The sequence below is a fragment of the Struthio camelus genome, chromosome 1, assembly GCF_040807025.1.
Source record: "Struthio camelus isolate bStrCam1 chromosome 1, bStrCam1.hap1, whole genome shotgun sequence".
Classification (NCBI taxonomy): domain Eukaryota; kingdom Metazoa; phylum Chordata; class Aves; order Struthioniformes; family Struthionidae; genus Struthio; species Struthio camelus.
The window spans coordinates 1,931,419-1,953,044 of NC_090942.1; the positions used below are offsets into that span (position 1 = coordinate 1,931,419).

Below are 21,626 nucleotides of genomic sequence, written 5' to 3' on the forward strand. Positions count from 1 at the left end.
TGTCCCCTGTGCTCGGCGCTTTCTCTGTTAGGTTTAATTCTGCTGGCTCCCTGATAGCTAGTTGATAAGATTCTCCAAAGAAGTATCTGGGTAAGGTCACCGTAGCAGAGGTTCAGGGTTAGCTGTCCTTTCATTTCCGCTCTCGGGATCCCCTGCTGCACAGATCCATCTCTTCTGATGCCCTCAGTAGCTCCACTTGGATCGGCTGGCTCCTTGCTCAGGCTTGTCTCCTCTGTGACTTTTTTCTCTTTCTGCTCCAGTGTTAAGTTTCTTGTCACCTTTTTCAGGATTTTGTCCCTAATGCAATACTAATTTCGTAGTGGTTGCTCTGCTCTTCCAGGGAGTCCTGTCCTGTATCTCTCCTGTGTTCTCCAGGAGGCTTTGAACTCCCTTTCTGTCCCTTTTCCCCTTGCCTTTTAGAGCTCCCCACTTCTGGGGGCACTTTGCTTATGGAGGGCCCAGAGGAGCCTTCTGCTGCATCTGCTGGTGCATTGTGGGTCCCTCACTTAAAACGTCAGCTCCTGTTCATGAGGCTTGGGATCGGCCTGGCTCAGGGCTCAGTGCCCAGGTCATTGTGGATGATGGAGCATCGCTGAGGCTTACGCTAAGAAATCTCTCTGCTGGGTTTTGGAAGCTCTTTTTAGGGATGTTACTGTGGCCGTGACACTAGTCCTCCTGATGAGATTGAAAGGGATGGTTAGCAAGAGAGTTCTTGTGTATTAGAGTTGAAACTCTCCTCTTGTTTCCTTCCCCTTCCCTCCCTCTGTGGCTTTCTCCTCTAGGCTCCACTTATTTTTCCTACTGGGAGCTCTTTCTTCCCTCTTCCTTCAAGGTCATCATCTTGTGACGATGGAGCTGCTTTCCGTTCCTACAGAATGCCTACACTAGGCTCTTTTGCGTATCTTTTAGGTTCAGCCTTCATGTTCCTTCTGAGCACATCATTTTGTAAGCTGTGGGTACAGCTTGCATGCAGGGTCTTGCTTTGGCGGGATGGAAAGTCTCTTTTTCAGACACTGGTATTACATGCCCTTTCTAACTGGCTTCTTTCCCTCACCTTCCAGGCTATGGCCATCATTAATGGCTTTCTCTATGTGTTTGGAGGAACAACTGGTTACACTTACAGTACCGACCTACATAAACTAGACCTTAACACTCGGGAGTGGATCCAGCTGAAACCAAACAACATGTCCTGTGATATGCCAGAGGAGAGGTGAGAAGCTGCTTTTCCTAACGCTCCTGTGAGGTCTAGTTAGCCGAGCCTGAGAGAAGCCGCAATAAAAACAGCAAATGGACAGTGTGAGAGAGCTTTTACACTGGGGAGTCACGGCCTTTACTGGGAGTGAGAAGCTGAGGGAGCGCAGACAGGCTTACAAGCGCTCTTAAAGCAGTGTCTTTGCCTGTGAATTTTGCAAAACCAGTGCTCCAGCAGTCTGGCATGCAGGGGGATGTAGGGATAGGGTGTGCAGCCCTGAGCCAGGACACTGGTTTGTGATGCTAGAACAGAGTTGGAGGCCAGGGCTGGTTGGTGAGTGCTGAGGAGGGGAAGAAGCTTCCATTGACCCCTGCCCCTTGTCTCATTCTGTTAACAAGGCATGGAGGAGGGAAGGCTGGGAGATCAGTCAGTGAGCGTGTTGGTTTAGTCTTGGGACAGATGGTGCCTTGCGCTCTTTATCGCCTCTTCCAGAGGGGAGTTTTTGGTGGGTGTTGGCTAAGGAGCTGGACATAAGGATTAAGGAAATCCTTGGCAGTTCTGTATTTCCACTTCCTGTGATCTGTCAGTGTTACCCCCCGACATGACTTCCCATACCATGGTCTTCTGTCTAGAATGATGACTTTGGGGCCTCTGATCTGCGTGGATAGAAAGAGCAGAGAGTGGGAGGAGGAGAGGAGGGCATGGAGTACTGAGGGCCGTTACTGGTGCTCCAGAGACTGTTGGGCTTGAGGTCTGTGATGCTCTGCTTTCAGAAAATGCCTTTCAAGCATCTGCGGTGCTGATAATGAAAGCTTCCAGACCTTTTGAAAAATCCTAACCTGAGGGACTGATTCAGCATAGCCAAGCTTGGGGTGTTGGCTTAAACCACTCAGATTTGATAGTATTTCCAGAAAGCTTTGTTGTTGTTCACTTGCACTAACTCCTTGTGCTACTAAATGTCTGTCTTCAGGTACAGACATGAAATCGCACATGATGGTCAACGGATTTATATCTTGGGAGGTGGAACTTCCTGGACGGCCTATTCATTAGATAAGGTAAGGCCAATGGAAACGTTGGGTGCTTGGTTGGATGGGGGTTTTCTACAGCAAAGCGTAACCAGCAGTCTCTTCATCTGGCTTTGTCAGGGGAGCTTGATAAGAAGTAAGATAACTAGGAGCAGAATGTTCTCCTATTTCTGTTTTTTTTTTTTTTTTTTTTTTAAAAAGAAGAAGAAGAAGAAGAAGTTGTTACCACCAACATGTCCTGTTTTGACATACAAATGACAAATCTGTGGTACCTGGTCAGCACACTGATCTGCAGAATAGCTTCATTTCTGCAGATCTGTTATCACAGATTCTCATTTTAAAATATTTAGGACATATTTTAGACATATATTTCAGTATGAGGAAGGAATATCTAAATCCAGAGGACTGGAGGGTGTGGGGTTTGACCAACCTGTTTTTTGTGTGTGTTTTTCTTGTTCTTTTTCCTCGGCTCTGGGGCTCAAGTAACAAAAGATGAAAGCTTTAGTAAGCCAGTACATTCTAAAAGTGTTTTTGTACCTGCTTAGTCACTGACTGTGATTAGCTATTTTTTTCTTTTCCAGTTAGTAAAAAAGAGGTGTTATTTATAGTGGCTCCCTTGGTCAGTGTCTAGTCTTGTCACCTCTATAGCTGCGTCATCACAGTGCTGTGAGAGCCAAGAGGACTAATAGCTCCTCTTTGTCCCTTCAGATCCACGCGTACAACCTTGAAACCAACACCTGGGAGGAAATTGCCACGAAGCCTCATGAAAAAGTCGGTGAGTCTGGAGTTTCATGCATCATCTCTGGTGAATCAGAGAGTGGGCAAGATGCTTGAATGCTGTCCACTGGCAGTCTGAAAGCCTTTTTGGTAACCCTGTTGTATGGTACGTCATCTGCGCTGGCTTCAGAACCCTGCTTGTTTGTAGCCTTAGCAGTGAGAACTTACCCTCAGACAGTGTATTTAGTGGTCTGGCATCCCTCCCACCCTGAACTGGCAGGATGGCAGTGGCCAGCTCTCCCCACAGAAAGTGCGCGTCTCTCTCGCTTCCTTGCTCCCTCTGAGCCACCAAATGCTGTCCTGGTTAGCAGTGGGCTTCTCCCTGAAACCTTGTAAGCTCATGGCCGCTGCTTTTCACCGGGCCAGAGGTGAGAGCTTGAGTCTGTGGGGAAATGTCATTCTGGTGAGCAAATAAGAGCCAAACCTTTTAAAACAGCTCGTTGCTAAATTAGAGATGTGACTGTCGGAAAGCAGAACCCCTTAAAAATGAAGCAAATGACTCCCATCCATGATTCAGCTATGATCACCACTTCCCCATGCACTCTAAAAGCAATTATAGCCAATACATTTTTCTTTTCCTTCTCAGGCTTCCCAGCAGCCAGAAGATGCCACAGTTGCGTTCAGATAAAAAATGGTAAGATCTGCCTCTTGAAACCTGGTATGTCTCGATACGCACCTAGCAATGACAGCCCCGTCTTTCTAGCCTGAGAGATTCCAGTTGACTGCAGGGCACACCATTTCTGAATTTTTCTGGAAAGGATTTCTTTCTTGTTAACTGTCCTTAAACTGCCCAGTTGGCACCAGCCTTCATAGGAGGGATGTGTCTTCTTGCTGCTCTAGGCAAATTTACTTCTGAAATGCCCAGTACTGTTGCTTTCAGGAATTCTGCACCATTTTACGCTTCAGCTAATCTTCAGCCATCTGCTTCAAGCTAATGAACTGGTATGAATGGTGCTTCTGCTGTAGCTCTGTCACTAACCTGTCAGTTTTATGTCTGCGGTGAAAAGCAAGGCGAGGCCAAGTCCTGGAAACTGAATTCTTTAGCGACAAGGTTATTTAGTGCTTTCTGTAATAGACTGTCCTTTTCATGGTGGTGTAAATCTGAGATCTGCATATGGAGTGGATCATGAGGGTGTAGCAGAGTTAGAACTTGTAAACATTGCCTAGTAAACTGAGGGCTGTTTTTTTTGTGCTAGGAGCTGCACGGAGCTTAGTAGAGCCTCTTATTCTTCTCTTTGATCCTCCAAATGCTCTTGCTGCACATCACTTACATGGCTCTGTTTAAAGTGCAGCTTAGAGAGGACTGTGCACATAAAATCCATATTTGATTGTCCACATTTTGAACATTCTTCAGATAAGTTTGGATCTAAGAGCTCATTCCCCCAAACTTGGTAAATAACATTGTTCATAATGGTCTGAATAAGTAGTAGCAATAGTGACTCTTCTTTTCAAATCCGTCTTCAGATCTGTTATGGAATGCTGTATGTTCATAATGCCTGTAGCCCTCATGTACGCGATCATTTAACTGACATCTCCTTTGGGCATCATAAACATGATCATAATAATAACAACGGGCACCAGCATCTCCGTTTTCCATAGCAGAATTAGCTTCTGTTAAAAAGGATTGGGAGGAAGAGCCATATTCTCTAGGGACATCAGCTAAACTTCTTGCAAGATAGGAAGGTGCAGAGAGTCTGTTGCTTTCACGTCTCATTATTGCATGAGGTGGCCTCATGAATTAGAACTGGAGTTCTAAGGAAACTCTGGTTTCTGGAAACAGTTCCATCCCCACCAGAAGCATATACAGAAGAACTTGAGTCAGGAGGACAGATGTCAGTTGGTCTTGCAATGGTTGGACCATGATGGATAAATGAAGGCATCAGATTGCGAAGCAGCGGGCTCATCTTCTTCACGTCCTTGCCCAGCACCTCGCCTGGCTTGGAGAGCTCTGTGCACGTTTTCCACGACAGCATCCCACCTCCCGGCCCACTGCCGCCCCTGCCACCGGGGCTGCGACCGCGTGCCCGGCACCGTCCGCCGCCCCTCAGGGTTCGGCGGCCCCCTCAGGCGCGGCAGCTGTTGCTAGGTGCCCGCCAAGGGGCGTGTCAAGGGGGATGTCAAGGACAACAAGAAGGGGTTCTTCAAATACATCAATAGCAAAAGGAAGACTAGGGAAAATGTCGGCCCGCCGCTGAATGGGGCAGGTGCCCTGATAACAAAGGATGTAGAGAAGGCAGAGTTGCTGAATGCCGCCTTTGCTTCAGTCTTCACTGCTAAGGCCAGCCCTCAGGAATTCCAGACCCTGGGGACAAGAGAGGAAGGCTGGAGAAAGGAAGACTCTTCCCTTGGTCGAGGAAGAATGAGGTTAGAGATCATTTGTCCGAACTTGACATCCGTAAATCCATGGGCCCCGATGGGATGCACCCACGAGTGCTGAGGGAGCTGGCGGATGTTATCGCTAGGCCACTCTCCATCATCTTGGAAAGGCCATGGAGATCAGGAGCGGTGCCTGAGGGCTGGAAGAAAGCCAACGTCAGCCCCGCCCAGTCTTCCAAAAGGGCAAGAAGGAGGAGCCAGGAAACTCCAGGCCTGTCAGCCTCACCTCCATCCCGGGAAAGGTGATGGAACAGCTCATCCTGGAGGTCTTCACTAAGCATATGGAGGACGGGAAGGTGATCAGGAGCAGTCGGCATGGATTCACCAAAGGGGAATCGTGCTTGACCAACCTGATAGCCTTCTCGGATGGAATGACTGGCTGGGTAGATGGGGGCACAGCAGTGGATGTTGTCTGCCTGGACTTCAGCAAGGCTTTTGACACTGTGTCCCATCACATCCTCGTAGGTAAGCTCAGGAAGCGTGGGCTAGATGAGTGGACGGTGAGGTAGATTAAGAACTGGCTGGACGGCAGAGCTCCGAGGGTTGTGATCAGCAACGCAGAGTCTAGTTGGAGGCCTGTAGCTAGCGGTGTCCCCCAGGGGTCAGTCCTGGGTCCAGGCTTGTTCAAGGTCTTCATGCATGACCTGGAGGAAGGCACAGAGTGCCCCCTCAGCAAGTTTGCAGATGATACTAAACTGGGAGGAGTGGCTGACACACCAGAAGACTGTGCTGCCCTTCAGAGGGACCTGGACAGGCTGGAGAGATGAGCAGAGGGGAATTTCATGAAATTCAAGAAAGACAAGCGCAGGGTCCTGCCCCTGGGGAGGAATAACCCCAGGCACCAGGACAGGCTGCAGGCTGACCTGCTGGAAAGCAGCTCTGCGGAGAAGGACCTGGGAGTGCTGGTGGACACCAAGTTAAGCAGGAGCCAGCAGTGTGCCCTTGTGGCCAAGAAGGCCAATGGTCTCCTGGGGTGCCTTAGGCAGAGTGTTGCCAGCAGGCGGAGGGAGGTGATCCTGCCCCTCTCCTCAGCCCTGGGGAGGCCTCACCTGGAGTACTGTGTCCAGTTCTGGGCTCCCCACTACAAGAGAGACATGGTGCTACTGGAGAGAGTCCAGCGGAGGGCTACAAAGCTGAGTAGGGGACTGGAGCAGCCTATGAAGAAAGTCTCCTATGAAGAAAGGCTGAGAGCTGGGCCTGTTCAGCCTGGAGAAGAGAAGACTGAGAGGGGATCTCATCAACGTGTATAAGTATCTGAAGGGGGGGTGTCAAGAGGATGAGGCCAGTCTCTTCTTCGTGGTGCCCAGCGACAAGACAAGAGGCAACGGGCAGAAACTGAACCACGGGAAGTCCCACCTAAACCTGAGGAAAAACTTCTTGCCTGTGAGGGTGACAGAGCACTGGAACAGGTCATCCAGAGAGGTAGCGGAGTCTCCTTCGCTGGAGATATTCAAAACCTACCTGGACGTGATCCTGGGAAATATGCTCTAGAGGACCCTGCTTGAGCAGGGAGGTGGGACTGGATGATCTCCAGAGGTCCCTTCCAACCTAAACCATTCTGTGATTCTGTGATGTTAAAGTTTGCTGAGCCCTGTATCAGTGTATAGGCCAGGTTGTATTCTTCAGTAGTGTTAATTGTGCCAGTACAAATAAAGCAGGATTTTGGAGATGCTTCCAGTCATCATCGGCAGTATTTTGCTTCAGTGCAGATCTCCAGGTTGAGATCTTGTGGGAAGGCAGGAGTAAGGATCTGCTTCTGGCACACAGCAGTACTAAGAGCCAGCGTCTCTTGAGAGGGGAGCCAAAACCTGTCCACCTCTTGTTTGGAATTTGGGCTGTAAATGCTGATCCCTGTGGGTCTAAAACCACGAGAATCTAATCAAACCCAAACACCTCTGAACTCAGGTTAGTTAGGGCTTAATACAGCTTCTTAAAGCAGGAATTTTACTGTTGCTTGAAGGCATTTAGCACTGACCTGCTGAACCTGCCATAGTGACGCTGGGATCGCAAGCGAGCTGAGAAGTGGCCTATGTGGATATAAACAGGAGGAGAACCTTTTCTGATGCTGATTTGGGAGGTACTGAGAGTTTGTGTTGAGGTAAAATGGGGGTTGCTCCTGAAATCGTTCAAGAAGGACGATTGCTGACTTCAGTCGCAGCATGTTCTGTAATTCCTGATGAACAGTGGCTGTTCGTTTTGCTGGGCTGGTAAGGGTTGTGGGTTTCCCCTTCCTTACAGATGTGTTTGTTTGCGGGGGCTATAACGGAGAAGTGATTCTGGGAGATGTCTGGAAGCTGAATCTGCAAACTTTCCAATGGGTCAAGCTCCCAGCTGCCATGCCTGAACCAGTGTATTTTCACTGTGCTGCTGTCACACCAGTAAGTCACTAATTTCTTTCCTGTATAGCAGAAGTTTAAGCCATTACACTGAATGTATTCTCAGCACTCTGACGTTTGTGCGGGCTGCAAATAGAGTTGAACAGATGTTACCAAGGAACTGACCTCAAGTGGATGCTCAGCTTGAGGGAGGCTGAGGGCTGACGTGAGGTTATGGCATTGGCTTTTACTCCTGCTGCTGTTTGAGGAGCTGTAGCACACAGTACATTCTGCTTTCAGAAAGCAGTGATGCTGGATTTAACTTTTAGACTGCATTAGCTTTAAGCAGTAATTCCATGTGTGAACATCGGTACCTGTTCACAGAAGAAAGAACAAACAGCAACCCCAAGTAACCTTTTCTGTCATGGATTTGGCCTACAGAGAACAGCCTGGGTTGAAAGATTAGCAGGTGAGCAGCCCTCTCTTTGGAAAACCCTGCTGATGGGAAGGTTGCCATTGCTGGTGCTTTTTGCAGTAACTAGGAGCTTAGAGACTTGTGGCTGATATGCAGCAGGCAGGAGGAAACGCATTTAACTGCGACTTCCGCCTCCTTTCGCTAGTCACCGCCTTGGGCGGTGTGAGAGGACAGTTATAACAGCAGTTGTCGTCTAGGTTGGAGATAGTTTGTTCTAAATGCAACTCTTCCTAGGAAACTGTAAGCCTGGTAAGCACGTTCTCCAAGAAGGAGGTCAGTGATTGCAGGTGCGTGCGTGGACAGTGGGAATGCTCTTCCTTTTTCTTGATACTTAAAAAAAAAAAAAAAAAAAAAAAAGCCACTCTCTCCATAGACCAGCAGCTAAGCTTTTCTTGTTTCCCTGGTCTCCTGCACTTCCTAGAGCAGGGTTATGTTGTGCTGCGGAGCCAGCAGGGGGAATGCAGTGTGTTTTTAATCTAGAAATATGCATTACTTTTAGCTAAAATCTCAGTGTGGTTCTGTAACAATTGATTAACGCTTTGCCCCACTCTTAAAACGTTCCTTGGGATAGAACTCATGTGACAAAGTACAGCTGCCTCCGTCTGAGCTGGGCGCTCGAGGCCGGTGGATACGTGCTTTAGGATGAGACAGACATGCTCTTCAGCAACATCATTCCTCCCCTTGGCTGTGAAAAGAGCCCAGACTGACTGGCTCAGGTGGTGACGCGTGTGTCATAGGCACATACAGAGGTGTGTGAGATGAATGTCACTGCGTGATTCTCCAGGGTGAATTAGAAACTCCTGTTTTTTCCTAGTACTGACACTCTCTGGCATACCGTGCGTCCTGGAATGTGGGTCAACACCTTCTGGTGTGCATGTTCTGCCTGTGCCCGTGTGTAACAACCCTGTTCCCCTTTTCCCACCTAGGCTGGCTGTATGTATGTTCATGGAGGGGTGGTCAACATCCATGAAAACAAACGGACTGGCTCTCTGTTTAAAATGTGGCTGGTGGTACCCAGCCTGCTGGAACTGTCCTGGGAGAAGCTCCTGGAGTATTTCCCTCATCTAGCAACTCTCTCCGGATCTCAGCTTTTGCACCTTGGACTGACACAGGGACTTGTTGAGAGACTAAAATGAGAACATCTCATACTTCCATTCAAGAAACACTACGTTCAAGAGCCCTTCCCTCCAAGAAACACTACGTCCCTCCAAGAAACACTACGTTCAAGAGCCCTTCCCTCCAAGAAACACTACGTTCAAGAGCCCTTCCCTCCCCTGTCCCCCAGTCCTCTATTTATGGATACCAGGGATGGTCTTGCTAAGAAGATAGAAGAACCTGCTCAACGCCTTATTCAGCAAATACATTGATGTCATTCTAGAAATTTTTATTTCAAGTTGTTGGAAATCTGCTTTTTATTTATGGATCTTAATTACACTACTAATGAGAAATGCTCTCCGGGACTAAACCATAACATCCAACCATCAAACTGTTGGCAGCACATGCTTGCAACTTAATGGGGGCGGGGGGAGGAAAGCTTAGTGAATGTCTGAGCTTACATATGTAGCATTCAACGTACTATTTTCACAAGACTTATTTAACTGAGAGGAGGTTCAGTGCAGAACAAGAGCCAACCCGTTCTTTTGTTTCGGCTGACACTAATCCCCTTAACGTCCAGCTGAGCTCTCCCTCTCTAAAAAACAAGAACTCTTGCCGCTTGGAGGCTTTGCATGCGTTTCATGGGCATGTTCCCATCCTCTTTGAGCTTTGGAAGACGGCCGGAACGTCGCGCAGAGGCAGCGAGCGAAGCTTTGCCTGCGCAGCTTTTCTGGTGCAGCGTGCAGTGATTTGAAACACCCGTGTCTGTGTTCCTCACCTTTTCATATTGAAAGGTTTGCTTGGAAGACTGGGTAAAAGATGCCACTTAATGGACTACTGTGTAGTTTACTCTGGGTGGTGAGGGGGGAGGGGGAAAGTTTTGCTGAATCTTTTTTTTTTAACCCTTTCTGCTCACGTTGCACTCTGAAAGAGCTGACTGAGGAAACTCACCCCCTAGATTAATATTTTAAAGCAGTCTTTTAACTTGCGGTGTGTCATAGCCAAGTACAGGGTACAAGGCACCCATGCCAAGGGAGTACTGGTGGTTATCAGCGTATAACTTAATAACGTGTACCTGTAAGCGTTTTGTTTCCTTCCTTTCCATGCTTCATGCATTGGCTTTTCTCTAGATAGCTGCTGCTTCCTTTTGGGGGAGGGTGCTTCAGTGCATGTGGTTTTAATCTGTTTTTGTGAGCGGTTCTGGGGGGTCTTCGGAAGTTAAAGGATCACTCATCCCAGGAAATATAACATCTGTTCCTCTTGTTGTAAGCAGTGTCCATCTCTCTACACGTGCAGGAGAGGAAGGGATAGCTCTTTGTCTCTTGTCCTGCTCTGCTTTGTATACTGGGAAGTTAGCTCTAGAGGACACGCGTAAGTGGCCATCGCGCTCTGAGCAGCTCCACGGGGCTGGCGTCAGGTTTGCGCAAAATCCTTTTATGTTGAAGATCATTTCAAGTGCCTTTTTTCCCATCAGCTTTTCCTAGTACTTCCTCTTCCATCATCTAAGGCAAATTAGATTCTGAGCTTTTACTTCCTTTTAAAAAAACTGAATTTGTGTTTTAATAAACCATAGAGTTGAATTCACGGTGTTAATCTGAACGTCACAGGCAGATCGAGTCGCTGCCATCCATCCTGGGGTGCACCCAGCCCTGCTGCTCAGTTGCAGTGTTAGCGCTTGTCCCTAATGTTAAACTTCCCCAGTTCTTGGGGAATCTCTTTCTTGTGCATTTTTATTGTAATCTTGCTGTTTTTTTTTTTCAAGGCTTAGCAAAATAAAGGTTGGTCATCATAGCTGAAACACATCCTCCAGTGCCTTGGGACCTCAGAAACTGGTGGCTGCTGCTTGTAGCTTTAGGTTGCATCCTTCCCCTTTCATTGTACTTTTGCAGGACCTGTAGGGCAAAGCTAGTGGACAGTGACTGTAGCTCTCAGGACCTGTGCCCAGGCCGTATTATGGCCTCAGATGTCTCTGCGTTTGTGCTGGCTTCCAGCTAAGAGCCTGTGCGGCAGAAAGCCATTGCCCCTGGAAGGTATACCATTGCATTTCAGCTTTTTCCTAGCCTCTCTGGCTAGTGCTCTGAACAGCGCTCGCTGCAGCACCTCGCTGTTCCTGGTCACGGGTAAGAGCGCAGCATGGAGATGGCACAGGGAGCCGAGCCCAGGTAGTGCTCCTGGTGCCGCACAGCTCTGGGCTTTGGAAACGTGGGAGCAGTGAGCGTGGCTGCTTGGCACTTCTGTCACCTGCTCTTCTTCCCCTGACTGGGGAAAAAAAAAGGTGTGCTTGCGTTGGACCTTGTCTACAGGAAGCTCTTGGGAGATGTTGGGTTGATGGACGTTCTCCCCAGCTCCCTCTTCTGGCCTTAACTCAGCAGCTCTCATCTCCTCTTGCAGAGGCTGAATGTCTACACCAAGTCTTTGCCTTTTGACCTCCAGTTTCATTGGGACGCTCTTACTGGAATGGCTTGATAGTGCATGTGCTGATTCTCCCCTTTGCCACCTTAAAGTTGGTGAGCTCTTTCCCCTTCTGAAGGCAATATTAAAACCATCTCACGCTGGATCTCTCTCAGGCAGCTTCCTTAAGATTGTCTTCCTTGCTCCAGTGGCCTTATGGGGGAAATCTCTCTGTGAGGGACTGCATAAACGCTGTTGTGTTAACGCAGGATCAAAGCGAAGAGGAAAGGTGGTGGGGCATCAGCCTGGTGCCAGGGCATGTAGCTGGCCTCTTCCTCCTTCTGTACTGATGTCTGTCCTACTGCTTCTTAATTCTGGCTTCAGCGCTTGAAGTGCAGCATGCTCGGCTTGGTGGAGGTGGGAGGAGAGCAGGCAGGATGAGGCGGCTCTTGAAGTCCCTGCACGGTACCAGTTTACCACTCACTCACTGCCACGGGCTGCCCTCTCTTACACAGCTGTGCCATGAGCTCGGGGAAGCAGGGCTCAGACCAGTCCAGCCAGTGCCTTGCTTTGCTGATAAAAGGAGATGCTAATCTTTCTCCTTGCTGGAAGTCACCCTTCTCCCTTCAAAACAGCACCCCTTCCCCCCCCCCCAAAAAAAAACTGCGATCATCCAAAGATGGGGGGGGGGGTGTGCTGCTGAAAGTGCAAAGCAAGAGTATATGTGTGTATGCATGCAATGGATTTTTTTTTGTGTTTTTTTTTTTTTTTTGGCTAGTTAATGCTACTCATTCTACCCCGAGCTCGCCTGCGTGCCCAGCTCTGCTCTGAGCAGCCTGCAGTGCACCAGGGAGCTGCAGGACCCTCGGCGAGGGAGCACCCTGCTCCCCTCCTTGCAGACACCTGTAGGCACTGCTCAACTCATCTTGCTGCCCACCAGCACCAGGCCCTGGTGGGCCGAAGGGAAGTGCAGCATGGGCCCTACCCCTCCTCTTCCTCACGGTGCTGCCAGCTCCCTTCTGCCTGAAGCACCCAGACTGGTGCTGGTGCTGGAGGAAAGCCCAGCTTTCCCCCACACCCGTTCAGCCCACAGTAGATGGTTTCCATTGAGCCTCAGATGAGCTGTAGGAGAACAGGCAGAGCTGCTGTCACATTGCTCTGTCCCCATCCCCCCATATATATATATATATATTTTTTTCTTTTGAAAGTTCTCTCTCTGGTGCCCTGTGCTGTTGAGTCTGTCTTGCTGCCATCGGCCAACTCCTGATGCTTGCACAGGAATATTCCCAAATAGCTGGATGAAAACTAGCATCATCTGTAATGCTGCTGTACTGGGAGAGGGAAGGAGCAGGGGGAAGAGTCTAAAAACCTTGCTAAGACCACGTCTTTACTTATTAATGAACTGATATCCTTCCTCCCAGCAGAGGAGAGGGGGCCTGGCTGCTGCTCACTGTCTGCTTGACTTTAGTTTGGAAGTCGCATCCTGTTTCCGCTCCTTTGGAGTCCAGTGTGCATGTTGTAACGCGTCAGCATCGTTTCCTGCCCCGCTTTTTGTGACGAGGTTCGGCCCCGGGGAGCTGGGGAGGGAGAAGGGGGCCAAAGAGCTGTACTTGCCTGTATTTGTGTGTCCATCAGTGTTCTTTGCTGCTTTATGTTTGGTTTTTGGTTTGGTTTTTTTTTTTAAATGCTCTGACCAATAAATCCATCCAGATCACCCACTTTGTCCTCTAACCACAGCGTGTCTGGAAGACGAAGAGGAGACTGAGGGCTTTTGTACTTCTTACCCAGCAAGCCTGAACTGTACCAGTGATGAAAACAGCTCAGAGCCCATTTTGGTGTCTCCAGCCACAATGCTGGGGCTGGGGTAGCTCAGCCTGGCTGTGCTGGAGGACCAGGAGTTGGCGCAGAGCCTGTCCTGCAGCTGGTGGTGCCCGTACTTCACGGCACCCCTCCCTGCAGCATTTCCTCCCACCCTTCAGCCACTGCCTTAGGCTACTGCTCACCTAGGTTGTGGCAACACACTTAGCATTAGTGCTTCCTCTGGGAGGAGCAGGGAGGGGGGTCTAGGGATTACCCAGCTAGACATCAAGATGGTGCAGAAGCTCCCTGCATGCAGGTTTACCTGCTCAAGTGGAAGGGCTGCATTAAAATCCCTATTCTGAGATGGTTTCCAGGATAAGACTGAGGGGAAAAAGCAAGCTCTCCCAGTTTCACTTTGGCATGGGAGGCCAAAGTAGCCCAGAGAGGCCAGGCATGGAAGGCCCACGTCACCATAAAGTCACAGTGGTAGCGCATGCAACCACACCTGACGCACACGTGAGTCACAGCTCATAGTTCTGCAGGAAGACTAAGCGACTTCTGCTCTCTCCTCCCCACCTCTGAGCGCCAGGAAGGGAGGACAAGCGAGTTCACAACTCCGGCTGCCCCTGCAGCCTGCCCTTCCCTCTAGCCCACCTCCTCTGGGGCACAGGCAGTAATGGGGAGGGCTCAAGCCCACAGCCACCTAGCGCAGTGGTGGTAGGTCTTCCCTGCTCTGCTCCTAGAGACACTGCTCCAACCAAGCCACTGCTGCTCCCCACCTCCTGCTCTACAGGAGTCAGCCTTGATGGGCACCAAATGGCTGTCCCACCACCAAGACCATCACTAACCCTGCCGGTGGGCACCCAGGGGCCTCATCCCAGCCTCACTAGGAGCCAGGAGGCCCACGGTGGCCCAGAGCAGGCAGGCCTGCTCCATCCTGAGGGGTTTGGAGAGCTTCTTACCTAGTGTGGTCCTGCTGCAACCCTCAGCCACCAGCACTGCTAGCAGTGCAGACACAGAGGGGGAGCTGGCTACTAAAGGCTCATACAAGAAGTGAACTTGTTTCTAGTTTGTACAAAACTGCTTTAATGACAAAACAGCTGAAAGTAAACCATTTGGTGCATTTCTAGTACTATCCAGAAGCCTTGTGTGATCCCATGGGCCAGAGTCCCTTCCAGGCCTGGGTTCAGGCCCTGGGGAAGCAGGGATCACCCTCAGCTTGGAAGGGCAAGAAGCTCTTCTCAGGCACCTTCTCCCAGTGCAACACTTCCCAGGGAAAGGTCTGTCCTCGAGTCCACATGGAAACCTCCTTCAAGACCCTCCACTAAGGACCATTTTCCTTCCATCCACACACAACATGTGCTGGAAATACCTCTGTGAAGTGCTCTGGCAGGAGTGCTCCCGTTGCCACCACCTTTCCCAGCACTGATGTCCCGGTCGCCCCCAACCACGGGAGCTGGAGGAGACAACAGTGGCAGACTCGTCGCGAGCAACTCTTCCAGACTGGAGCCAGCCCAGCCAAGTCCCTGAGACACGAGATGCGCCCTGCAAGGCGCCGACCCAGCGGGAGGGTTGGAGAAAGCCGAGTCCAGGCCTCAGCAGCCACTGGGTGAAGGTGCGAAGAAATACACAGCCAGGAGGATGAAGTAGACCATCACCAGCACGGTGCCTGGAGTGGGGAGGGAGGTTGCATTTAAGCCGTTCCAGTGCAGTTTGGATTAGTGTGCCTGAGGACACACGTGCTCTTCTGCCTAATCTGAGGTAAAGGGACTTAAACTTCCCCCTTGGGGGCTGCACCCTTTTCCCACCCCAAGCCAAGCCCTGCTCTTGTATTTGGTTGGAAGGTGGCAGCTCCAGCTCTGGCCCAGCCCCACCTGGATTGTCACCAAGAGCCCAGGAGTGGCTCAAGTCACTAGGGGCCAGGAGCTATGGTAAGTGGGTGACCCTGGGGCTGTCTCCAGGAGCTCCCCCTCATCCTTGCAGGGAAGCTGGCTACATCTAGAGCCCCACAGCAGCCTCCTGGCTGGACATTACCTTGGAAGTAGTCACACTTGCCATCCATGAAGATGTAGTTCATGAGAACCACACTGAACATGCTGGCATAGACGTGCAGGTCACTGAAGACCAGTGTGAAGTTGGTGGGCTGCAAGGCAGAGAAGAACTGTGTTTATGCCCAGAGACTTGCATGTCACCTCTCCCAACCTCCCCCTCCCCAACATGTCCTTCGGGATGGGGGCAGCATCAACCAAGGGAGGAGATATCCGAGCCCACTTCCCCCTGCAAGTGGCTGTGGCTGGGCAGAGGGTGCTGAGCCAGCAGAGATACTGGGACAGTGGCTGGGCCCTTGCCATGCCTGGGCAAGCACATGAGCGTGGCGTGTACCCCCCCAGGGCTCTCCTGGGCACCACTTACATAGAAGATGGTGAAGAGCACCAGGATGGGTATCTGCAGCATGCACACTTGGACAGCAATGCAGTTCCCGATCTCAATGCTGGGAAGGAGCAGAGGGGTCATACGACACCAAGTGCTAAATCTCTGGCTGCGGGAGCACCAAGGATCACACCCAGGGGCGAGATGAGAGCCCCAGCAGCCCTCGGGGCACCCAGCAGGAGAGGGGAGATGTTGTCCCACCAGAGCATCCTGGACTTCACTGCGTTGTGGCTGTTTCACAGCCGGGTTAAGCAGCAGTTTGTACCACCTGCAGTGTCAGTCCAGCTAGAACAGCCCAGCTCGGGGTGAGGACGAAACCATCTTTGGGAACCAGAGGAGCAGAGCCTGCTTCTGGCCCCATTTTCCAGTGATTTTAAGTCCTCTCATGGCCAAGCAGCACAGCCACAGGGCTCACTGCCGCCTAGCAAGGGAAGCCTCAGCCTGTTGCTGCGTGCCCTGGCCTGGGGACCATCCTGGGGAGGAAAGCATCAGGCTCTGGCCCGACCTCAGTCCGTTTGGACCAGCTCACCTCAAGCTCAGGTTGTTCTGCAGAGCGAACTGGATGCCGTTGACAATTTCGGGCAGCTCGGGCACCATGGCCAGCACAGTGACCCCGATGAAGTACTGGTGGGGAAGCGGAGGTGTCAGCCATGCGCGGAGCATCCCCTCCCCGCTGAGGAGCAACTCTCAGCTTCCCGGCCCCGTTGGGCAAGGTTGCCCGTGGCTGGGGCACGCTTCCCAATCCTGAGGGCAGCTCTTGGCCCCACCGCGCTCACCTGGGAGATGGTGGAGTTGGTGAGGATGGGGCTGATGTGCTCTGTGGCCAGGTCAGCGCAGGCTGACATGCAAAGGGTGGACAGCAGGAGGATGACCAGTGCCCTCCACCGAGACCAGTGGACCACAGCGCTGTGGTGGTGGCCAGGCACTGGTGGTTGGGAGAATGAGAACAGGGATGCGGTCAGAAATCCCACAGGGGCTTCCCAGCATGGGAAGGGGAGCGGGGGTCAGGCCAAGCTAGGGCTTGGCCGGGCCGCGCTCACTGTGGCAGTCACTGATGTGGATGTCGTAGATGTGCGAGTGAGTTTTCAGGGTGAAGAAGAGGCCGATGAGGTAGGCGGCAGGGAGCAGCAGGGACACTGTGTACACCAGGGGCCTGCGGGGACACGGCGCTCAGCCCTTCGGACACCCCGGTAGCTCGCCCCAACCCTGCAGAGCTGGGGAGACACTGGCAGCCATCCCAAGATGGAGAATGAGGGACACGGCGTGGCCCAGCTTTGGGAGCTAGTGGGCACAGCAGTGCCATCCTAGGGACCAGGCAGCACCCAGAGAAACCATGAGCCAACCCAAAGAGTTGCAAGCCAACCCGGGACACTCACTGGACGTGGCTGTAGTACAGCGTGCCGTTGCTGTGCATCTGCAAGAAAGAGCCTGTCAGAGGGGCAAGGGCCATGCCCCCCAGGGCCACCCGTCCTGGGCCACCCTTCGAGGACCACCAGCAAGGCGGGTGGAAACGCCCCCGCGCCCAGCAGTGCTCACCAGGTCGAAGTGGCAGCTGTGGCAGAGGTAGCGCCCCAGCGGGTTCTGGGTGACGTTGTGGCACTCGCCGCAGACCAGCTTCCCGTACACCTTGGAGAAGAGCGTCGGGGCGAAGACGCCTGGCAGTGGGAGAGGTGGCAGTGGACGCAAGGCTGCGGCACCCAGCATCCTCCGCGGCCCGGCCCCCGGCAGCGCTCACCTCCCACGGAGAGGAAGAGGAGGGCCGAGCTGACGCCCGCTGAGCGGCTGTTAAAGCGCTGCTCCTGGTGCCGGATGCCTCCTATCACCATGCACAAGCCCTTGGAGGCGACGAGGCCCCATCAGCACCATGCCAGCCGGTGCTCCCTCCACCACGCGCCAGAGAACGGGCGCTTTCATGACCCGAGCGGTCCCCGAAAGGCTCACCGGCACGAGGAGGACGCAGCCCACCAGGGTGCCCGTCAGCGCTGCCTTGACGATCTCCTCGTAGCACTTGCTGCCCTCGCGGGCGCCCTTGATGAGGGCCGTGATGTAGAAGGTGAGCTCCGTGATGGAGCCGAAGGTGGCGTTCACCACCGCGCCCACCGCGAAGTTGCTCTGCGCTGAGATGCTGCGGGGACGGGAGGTGGGTAGGGTCGGCGCCGGCCACTTCGTGTTCCCCCCCCAACCGCCCCCCAACCCCGTCTCATCCCACCGTGCTCACCTGGCGATGGCCATGCCGATATAGTAGGAGAGCGGCATGATGGAGAGCAGGGCCAGGGCGAACTTCACGGGCGAGCTCGTCAGCCGGTTGTGCCCGTCCACGTAGCCCAGCACCAGCGTCACCACCACCAGCGGCAGCAGGTCTGCGGCGGCCGTCAAGGAGGCACCCAGGGGGGTCTTTGGGGGCTCGTCCCCCTCCCAAAAAAGAAAAGGATACTGACGGCGAAGACGTTGATGCCGTCCACGGCGTACTTGTAGTAGTAGGCGTTGGCGGCACGGTAGCAGCACAGGATCACCTCGGCCTCCAGCGGCACATCCGTCTGCAGGGGTGGGGACACAAGTGGGTGACGCCGCCGCTCTGGCTGTCCCCCATCCCGTCCCCAGCGCCAGGACACCCACCACGCGCAGGCGGCGGACGCGCACCCGCTCCGGGGGCAGCAGCAGGACGCGGCGGGCCGTGCGGGCGCTCATCTTGGCCACGGGGATGAGGAAGACGAGGAGCCAGGCGACGAAGCACACAAGCCCGTGGGCCAGCGCCAGCACCGGGTAGCCCAGGCAGAACCAGGCCAAGGCGGCGGCGCGCGGCTGCGAAGAGGGAGGCGAAAAAGAAACCGACCTTAGGAGCCGAGCAACCCACCGGTGGCTCCATCCACCCTTCCCGCGCCGGGTGCTCACCCAGTAGCCGGGGCGCCAACGGCCGGGCGCCGGGCCGCCGAGCAGAGCCGAGGTCTCCTGGGCGCCAGTGGCCTCCGGGGAAGCCTGGCAGAGAGGGCGGGCGTCAGGGTCGACACCACTCCGGGGCTCCCGCCGCCCTCCCGGCTCGCCGTTACCTCCAGCCGCTGGATGGCTTTGCCGAAGGGCCAGAGGAAGTAGCCGGCCAGGTCCCAGCAGAGGCGCCCTGTGCGCGAGAGCGGCGTCGGGCGCGGGGGCAAACACCCGCCCGAATCCCCCCCTGGGATTTTAGCGGATGCCGGGAACGGCCGGATGGGGGCGCTCACCGTAGGGAGCCGCCACCACCATGAGGAACATCATGGCGGCCACCACGAGGTAGAGGAGCGCCAGCCACCAGCCGAAGAGCAGCAGGTAGATGACGTTGCCGCACGTGACCGTGGAGCCTGCGGGAAGGGATGGGGCCCCGCTTGGCCGCCTGGTGCCTCACCAGCCCTCTCTCCCCCCTCCCCCCAAAAAAAAAACACGCTCAGGGCTTCCCGCCAGGTTCACGCCGCCTGCCCGCGGCCTCGGTGGAGGAGGAAACGGCCGCGCGTGGGATTTAACTGCACGCCCCTGGGCTTGGCTGCTGGCAGAGCCACCATCTTCCTTCACTGCTCTGCCCGGCACCCACCTCCGGGACTCCTGACGACGTTCAGGTCCGAGTAGAGCTCCTTCACGATCTCCGAGCGGTCCTCCCAGGGCCGGGCCGTCACGTGGCTCTTCCACTTCTTGAAGCCGAACTGGAGGGAGGAAGAGGAGGAGGAGGAGGAGGAAGGTTTGATTGCAGGCAACCGGCCGTGTGGCCAGCCCGGAGCGCCCGGACACCCGCCACCACCCCGGGGCACCCAGGAGGGGACAACACAAGGCCCTTGAGGGCTCATCTCAGCACCTTTCCAGCCACCTCCAGGCCCACGTCTCCTACAGCAGCCCAGCGCAGAGATGTTTCCTCCCCCCTCAAAAAACCCACCCGAGCTGCAGGAACGGGCCGGGGCTGAAGGGGAAAATCCCACCTTGTAGTTATTGGAGAGCTTGTTGGCCTCCACCACGTTCTCGGCCGTCAGGGTGGTTTTCCCCAGGCAACTCTCGCACACCTGCACCTCGTCCGAGTGCTGCTGGCAGGCGACGACTGCGGGCGAGCGGGGCGCTGGCGGGCGCGAGCATCCCGCCGCCGGGGTGGGGGTGGGGGGGGTGGACCCTACCCCCCAAAAAACCCCCTTCCCGGGAGCCACGACGGGCTCTCGGGGCCGACCTACCGGGCAGGATGCGGGGCGGGAGGCCACCGTGCGGGTGGGAGCCCGAGGGCAGGTCGCCCAGGTCGCCCTGCGCGTCGTTGATGGCGGCGCAGCGGCGGTCGCAGAGGGAGCCCCGCCGCCGGTGCCCCTCGCCCCCCGCCTCCGGGGCCGCGGGGAAGTCTGCGGCGGCCGCCCACCGGGCGCGAAACCCCAAACCCATCCGAATCTTGAGCCTGGCCGGGGCTCGTCTCCTCTGGCCGCCGCGAGCCCCCGGCCCGCTCGGGGGACAACAAGCTGCCCCAGTGGTGGGACCCCCCCCAGACTCACCCACCCCAGCGGCTGCTGCACCCCAGCCCCACGCAGACCCAGTGGGATGCCCAGGGTGACACCCCCCCCAACCCCCTGTGCCACCCTGCCATGCAGCCCCCTCCCCGGTGCAATGTCCAGGAGGAAGCCCCCCCCCCCAGTGCAATGCCCCCCTTCCGGTGCAATGCCCAGGAGGGACCCCCCCCCAAGTGCAATGCCCCCCCCCCGGGTGCAATGCCCAGGAGGAAGCCCCCCCCCCAGTGCAATGCCCCCCCCCCGGTGCAATGCCCAGGAGGAAACCCCCCCCAGTGCAATGCCCCCCCCCCCCGGGGTGCAATGCCCAGGAGGAACCCCCCCCCCAGTGCAATGCCCCCCCCCCCGGGGTGCAATGCCCAGGAGGAACCCCCCCCCCAGTGCAATGCTCCCCCCCGGGTGCAATGCCCAGGAGGGACCCCCTAGCGCAACCCCCCCCCGGTGCAACACTCCGTGCCACCCTACCGTGCAACCCCCCCCCCCGGTGCAAAGCCCAGCAAGGTGCCCCCAAGTCCCCGGTGCCACCCTGCCGTGCAACGCCACCAGGGCAGCACCCAGCAAGCGCCCCCTCCAGTGCCACCCCCCAACCCGGGAAGGACACCCCCAGCTGCAATCCCTCCCAGTGCAATACCCGGGGGAGGGGGGGGGAATTTCCCGGTGTGACCCCCCCCCGGAGGGGACCCTCACCCAGCGCGTCCAGCGTGGAGCGGCGGCGGCGGCCGGGCTCGCCCTCGCCCTCGCCCTCGCTGGCCATGGCGGTGGCAGCGGCGGTAGCGCAGCGCCCGGCAGCGCCGCCTTTTAACGGGGAGCGCCGGGCGCATGCGCGGGCTGCCCCCCTCCCCCCGCCCCCGCGCGGTGTATCGGGGTGCGCGGGGGCCGGGTGCGCGGGGTATCGGGGTGCACAGGGATGGGTGCGCGGTTTCGGGGCTGCGCGGGGGCTGGGTGTGCAGTATATTGGGGTGCGCAGTATATTGGGGTGCGCAGGGCCTGGGTGCACGGTATATCAGGGTGCACAGGGGCTGGGTGCGTGGTATATTGGGGTGCACAGGGATGGGTGCACGGTGTATCATGGTGCGTAGTGGCCGGGTTCATGATAGATCGGGGTGCACAGGGGCGGGGTGTGCAGTATATTAGGGTGCATGGTATATTGGGGTGCATGGGGGGGCCAGGTGCAGGGTATATCAGGGTGCCCTGTATATCAGGGTGCACAGGAGCCGGGTGCACGGTATATCGGGGTGCACACGAGGATCG

At 54.9% G+C, this 21,626-nt stretch overlaps 2 protein-coding genes across 10 annotated transcripts in view; one reads left to right on the forward strand and one right to left on the reverse strand.

Moving 5' to 3' along the window:
- KLHDC10 (kelch domain containing 10) overlaps positions 1–13,828 on the forward strand; it is a 31,157-nt gene extending 17,329 nt beyond the window's left edge. For 2 of the 7 annotated variants that reach the window (XM_068946359.1, XM_068946428.1), the window contains exons 4-9: positions 1,062–1,210; positions 2,163–2,247; positions 2,926–2,992; positions 3,581–3,628; positions 7,609–7,748; positions 9,087–13,360. In XM_068946359.1, coding sequence (XP_068802460.1) covers positions 1,062–1,210; positions 2,163–2,247; positions 2,926–2,992; positions 3,581–3,628; positions 7,609–7,748; positions 9,087–9,296 — 699 coding nt within the window. In that variant the 3' untranslated portion in view covers positions 9,297–13,360. Of the gene's footprint in view, positions 1–1,061; positions 1,211–2,162; positions 2,248–2,925; positions 2,993–3,580; positions 3,629–7,608; positions 7,749–9,086; positions 13,361–13,383 lie in introns of those variants that run through there. The other 5 variants (XM_068946747.1, XM_068946837.1, XM_068946513.1 and 2 more) reach the window with 5 other exon arrangements.
- A 690-nt stretch (positions 13,829–14,518) lies between these two features.
- On the reverse strand, positions 14,519–21,132 carry LOC104146991 (uncharacterized). Of its 3 annotated transcripts, XM_068946099.1 has the most exons (20): positions 21,063–21,132; positions 20,058–20,216; positions 19,815–19,930; positions 19,436–19,544; positions 19,092–19,208; positions 18,924–18,991; positions 18,769–18,852; positions 18,493–18,678; positions 18,311–18,413; positions 18,095–18,236; positions 17,818–18,001; positions 17,612–17,711; positions 17,413–17,531; positions 17,253–17,290; positions 16,917–17,029; positions 16,653–16,801; positions 16,406–16,500; positions 15,859–15,937; positions 15,481–15,589; positions 14,519–15,115 (listed from the first exon to the last, which is right to left on the reverse strand). In XM_068946099.1, the coding sequence occupies exons 1-20, from the start codon at positions 21,127–21,129 to the stop codon at positions 15,042–15,044; spliced, it is 2,211 nt and encodes a 736-aa protein (XP_068802200.1). In that variant the 5' UTR covers positions 21,130–21,132; the 3' UTR covers positions 14,519–15,041. The 3 variants fall into 3 exon arrangements, with proteins under 3 accessions (XP_068802200.1, XP_068802283.1, XP_068802351.1); XM_068946182.1 differs by lacking the exon at positions 19,092–19,208; XM_068946250.1 differs by lacking the exon at positions 15,859–15,937.
- Positions 21,133–21,626: the final 494 nt, after the last annotated feature.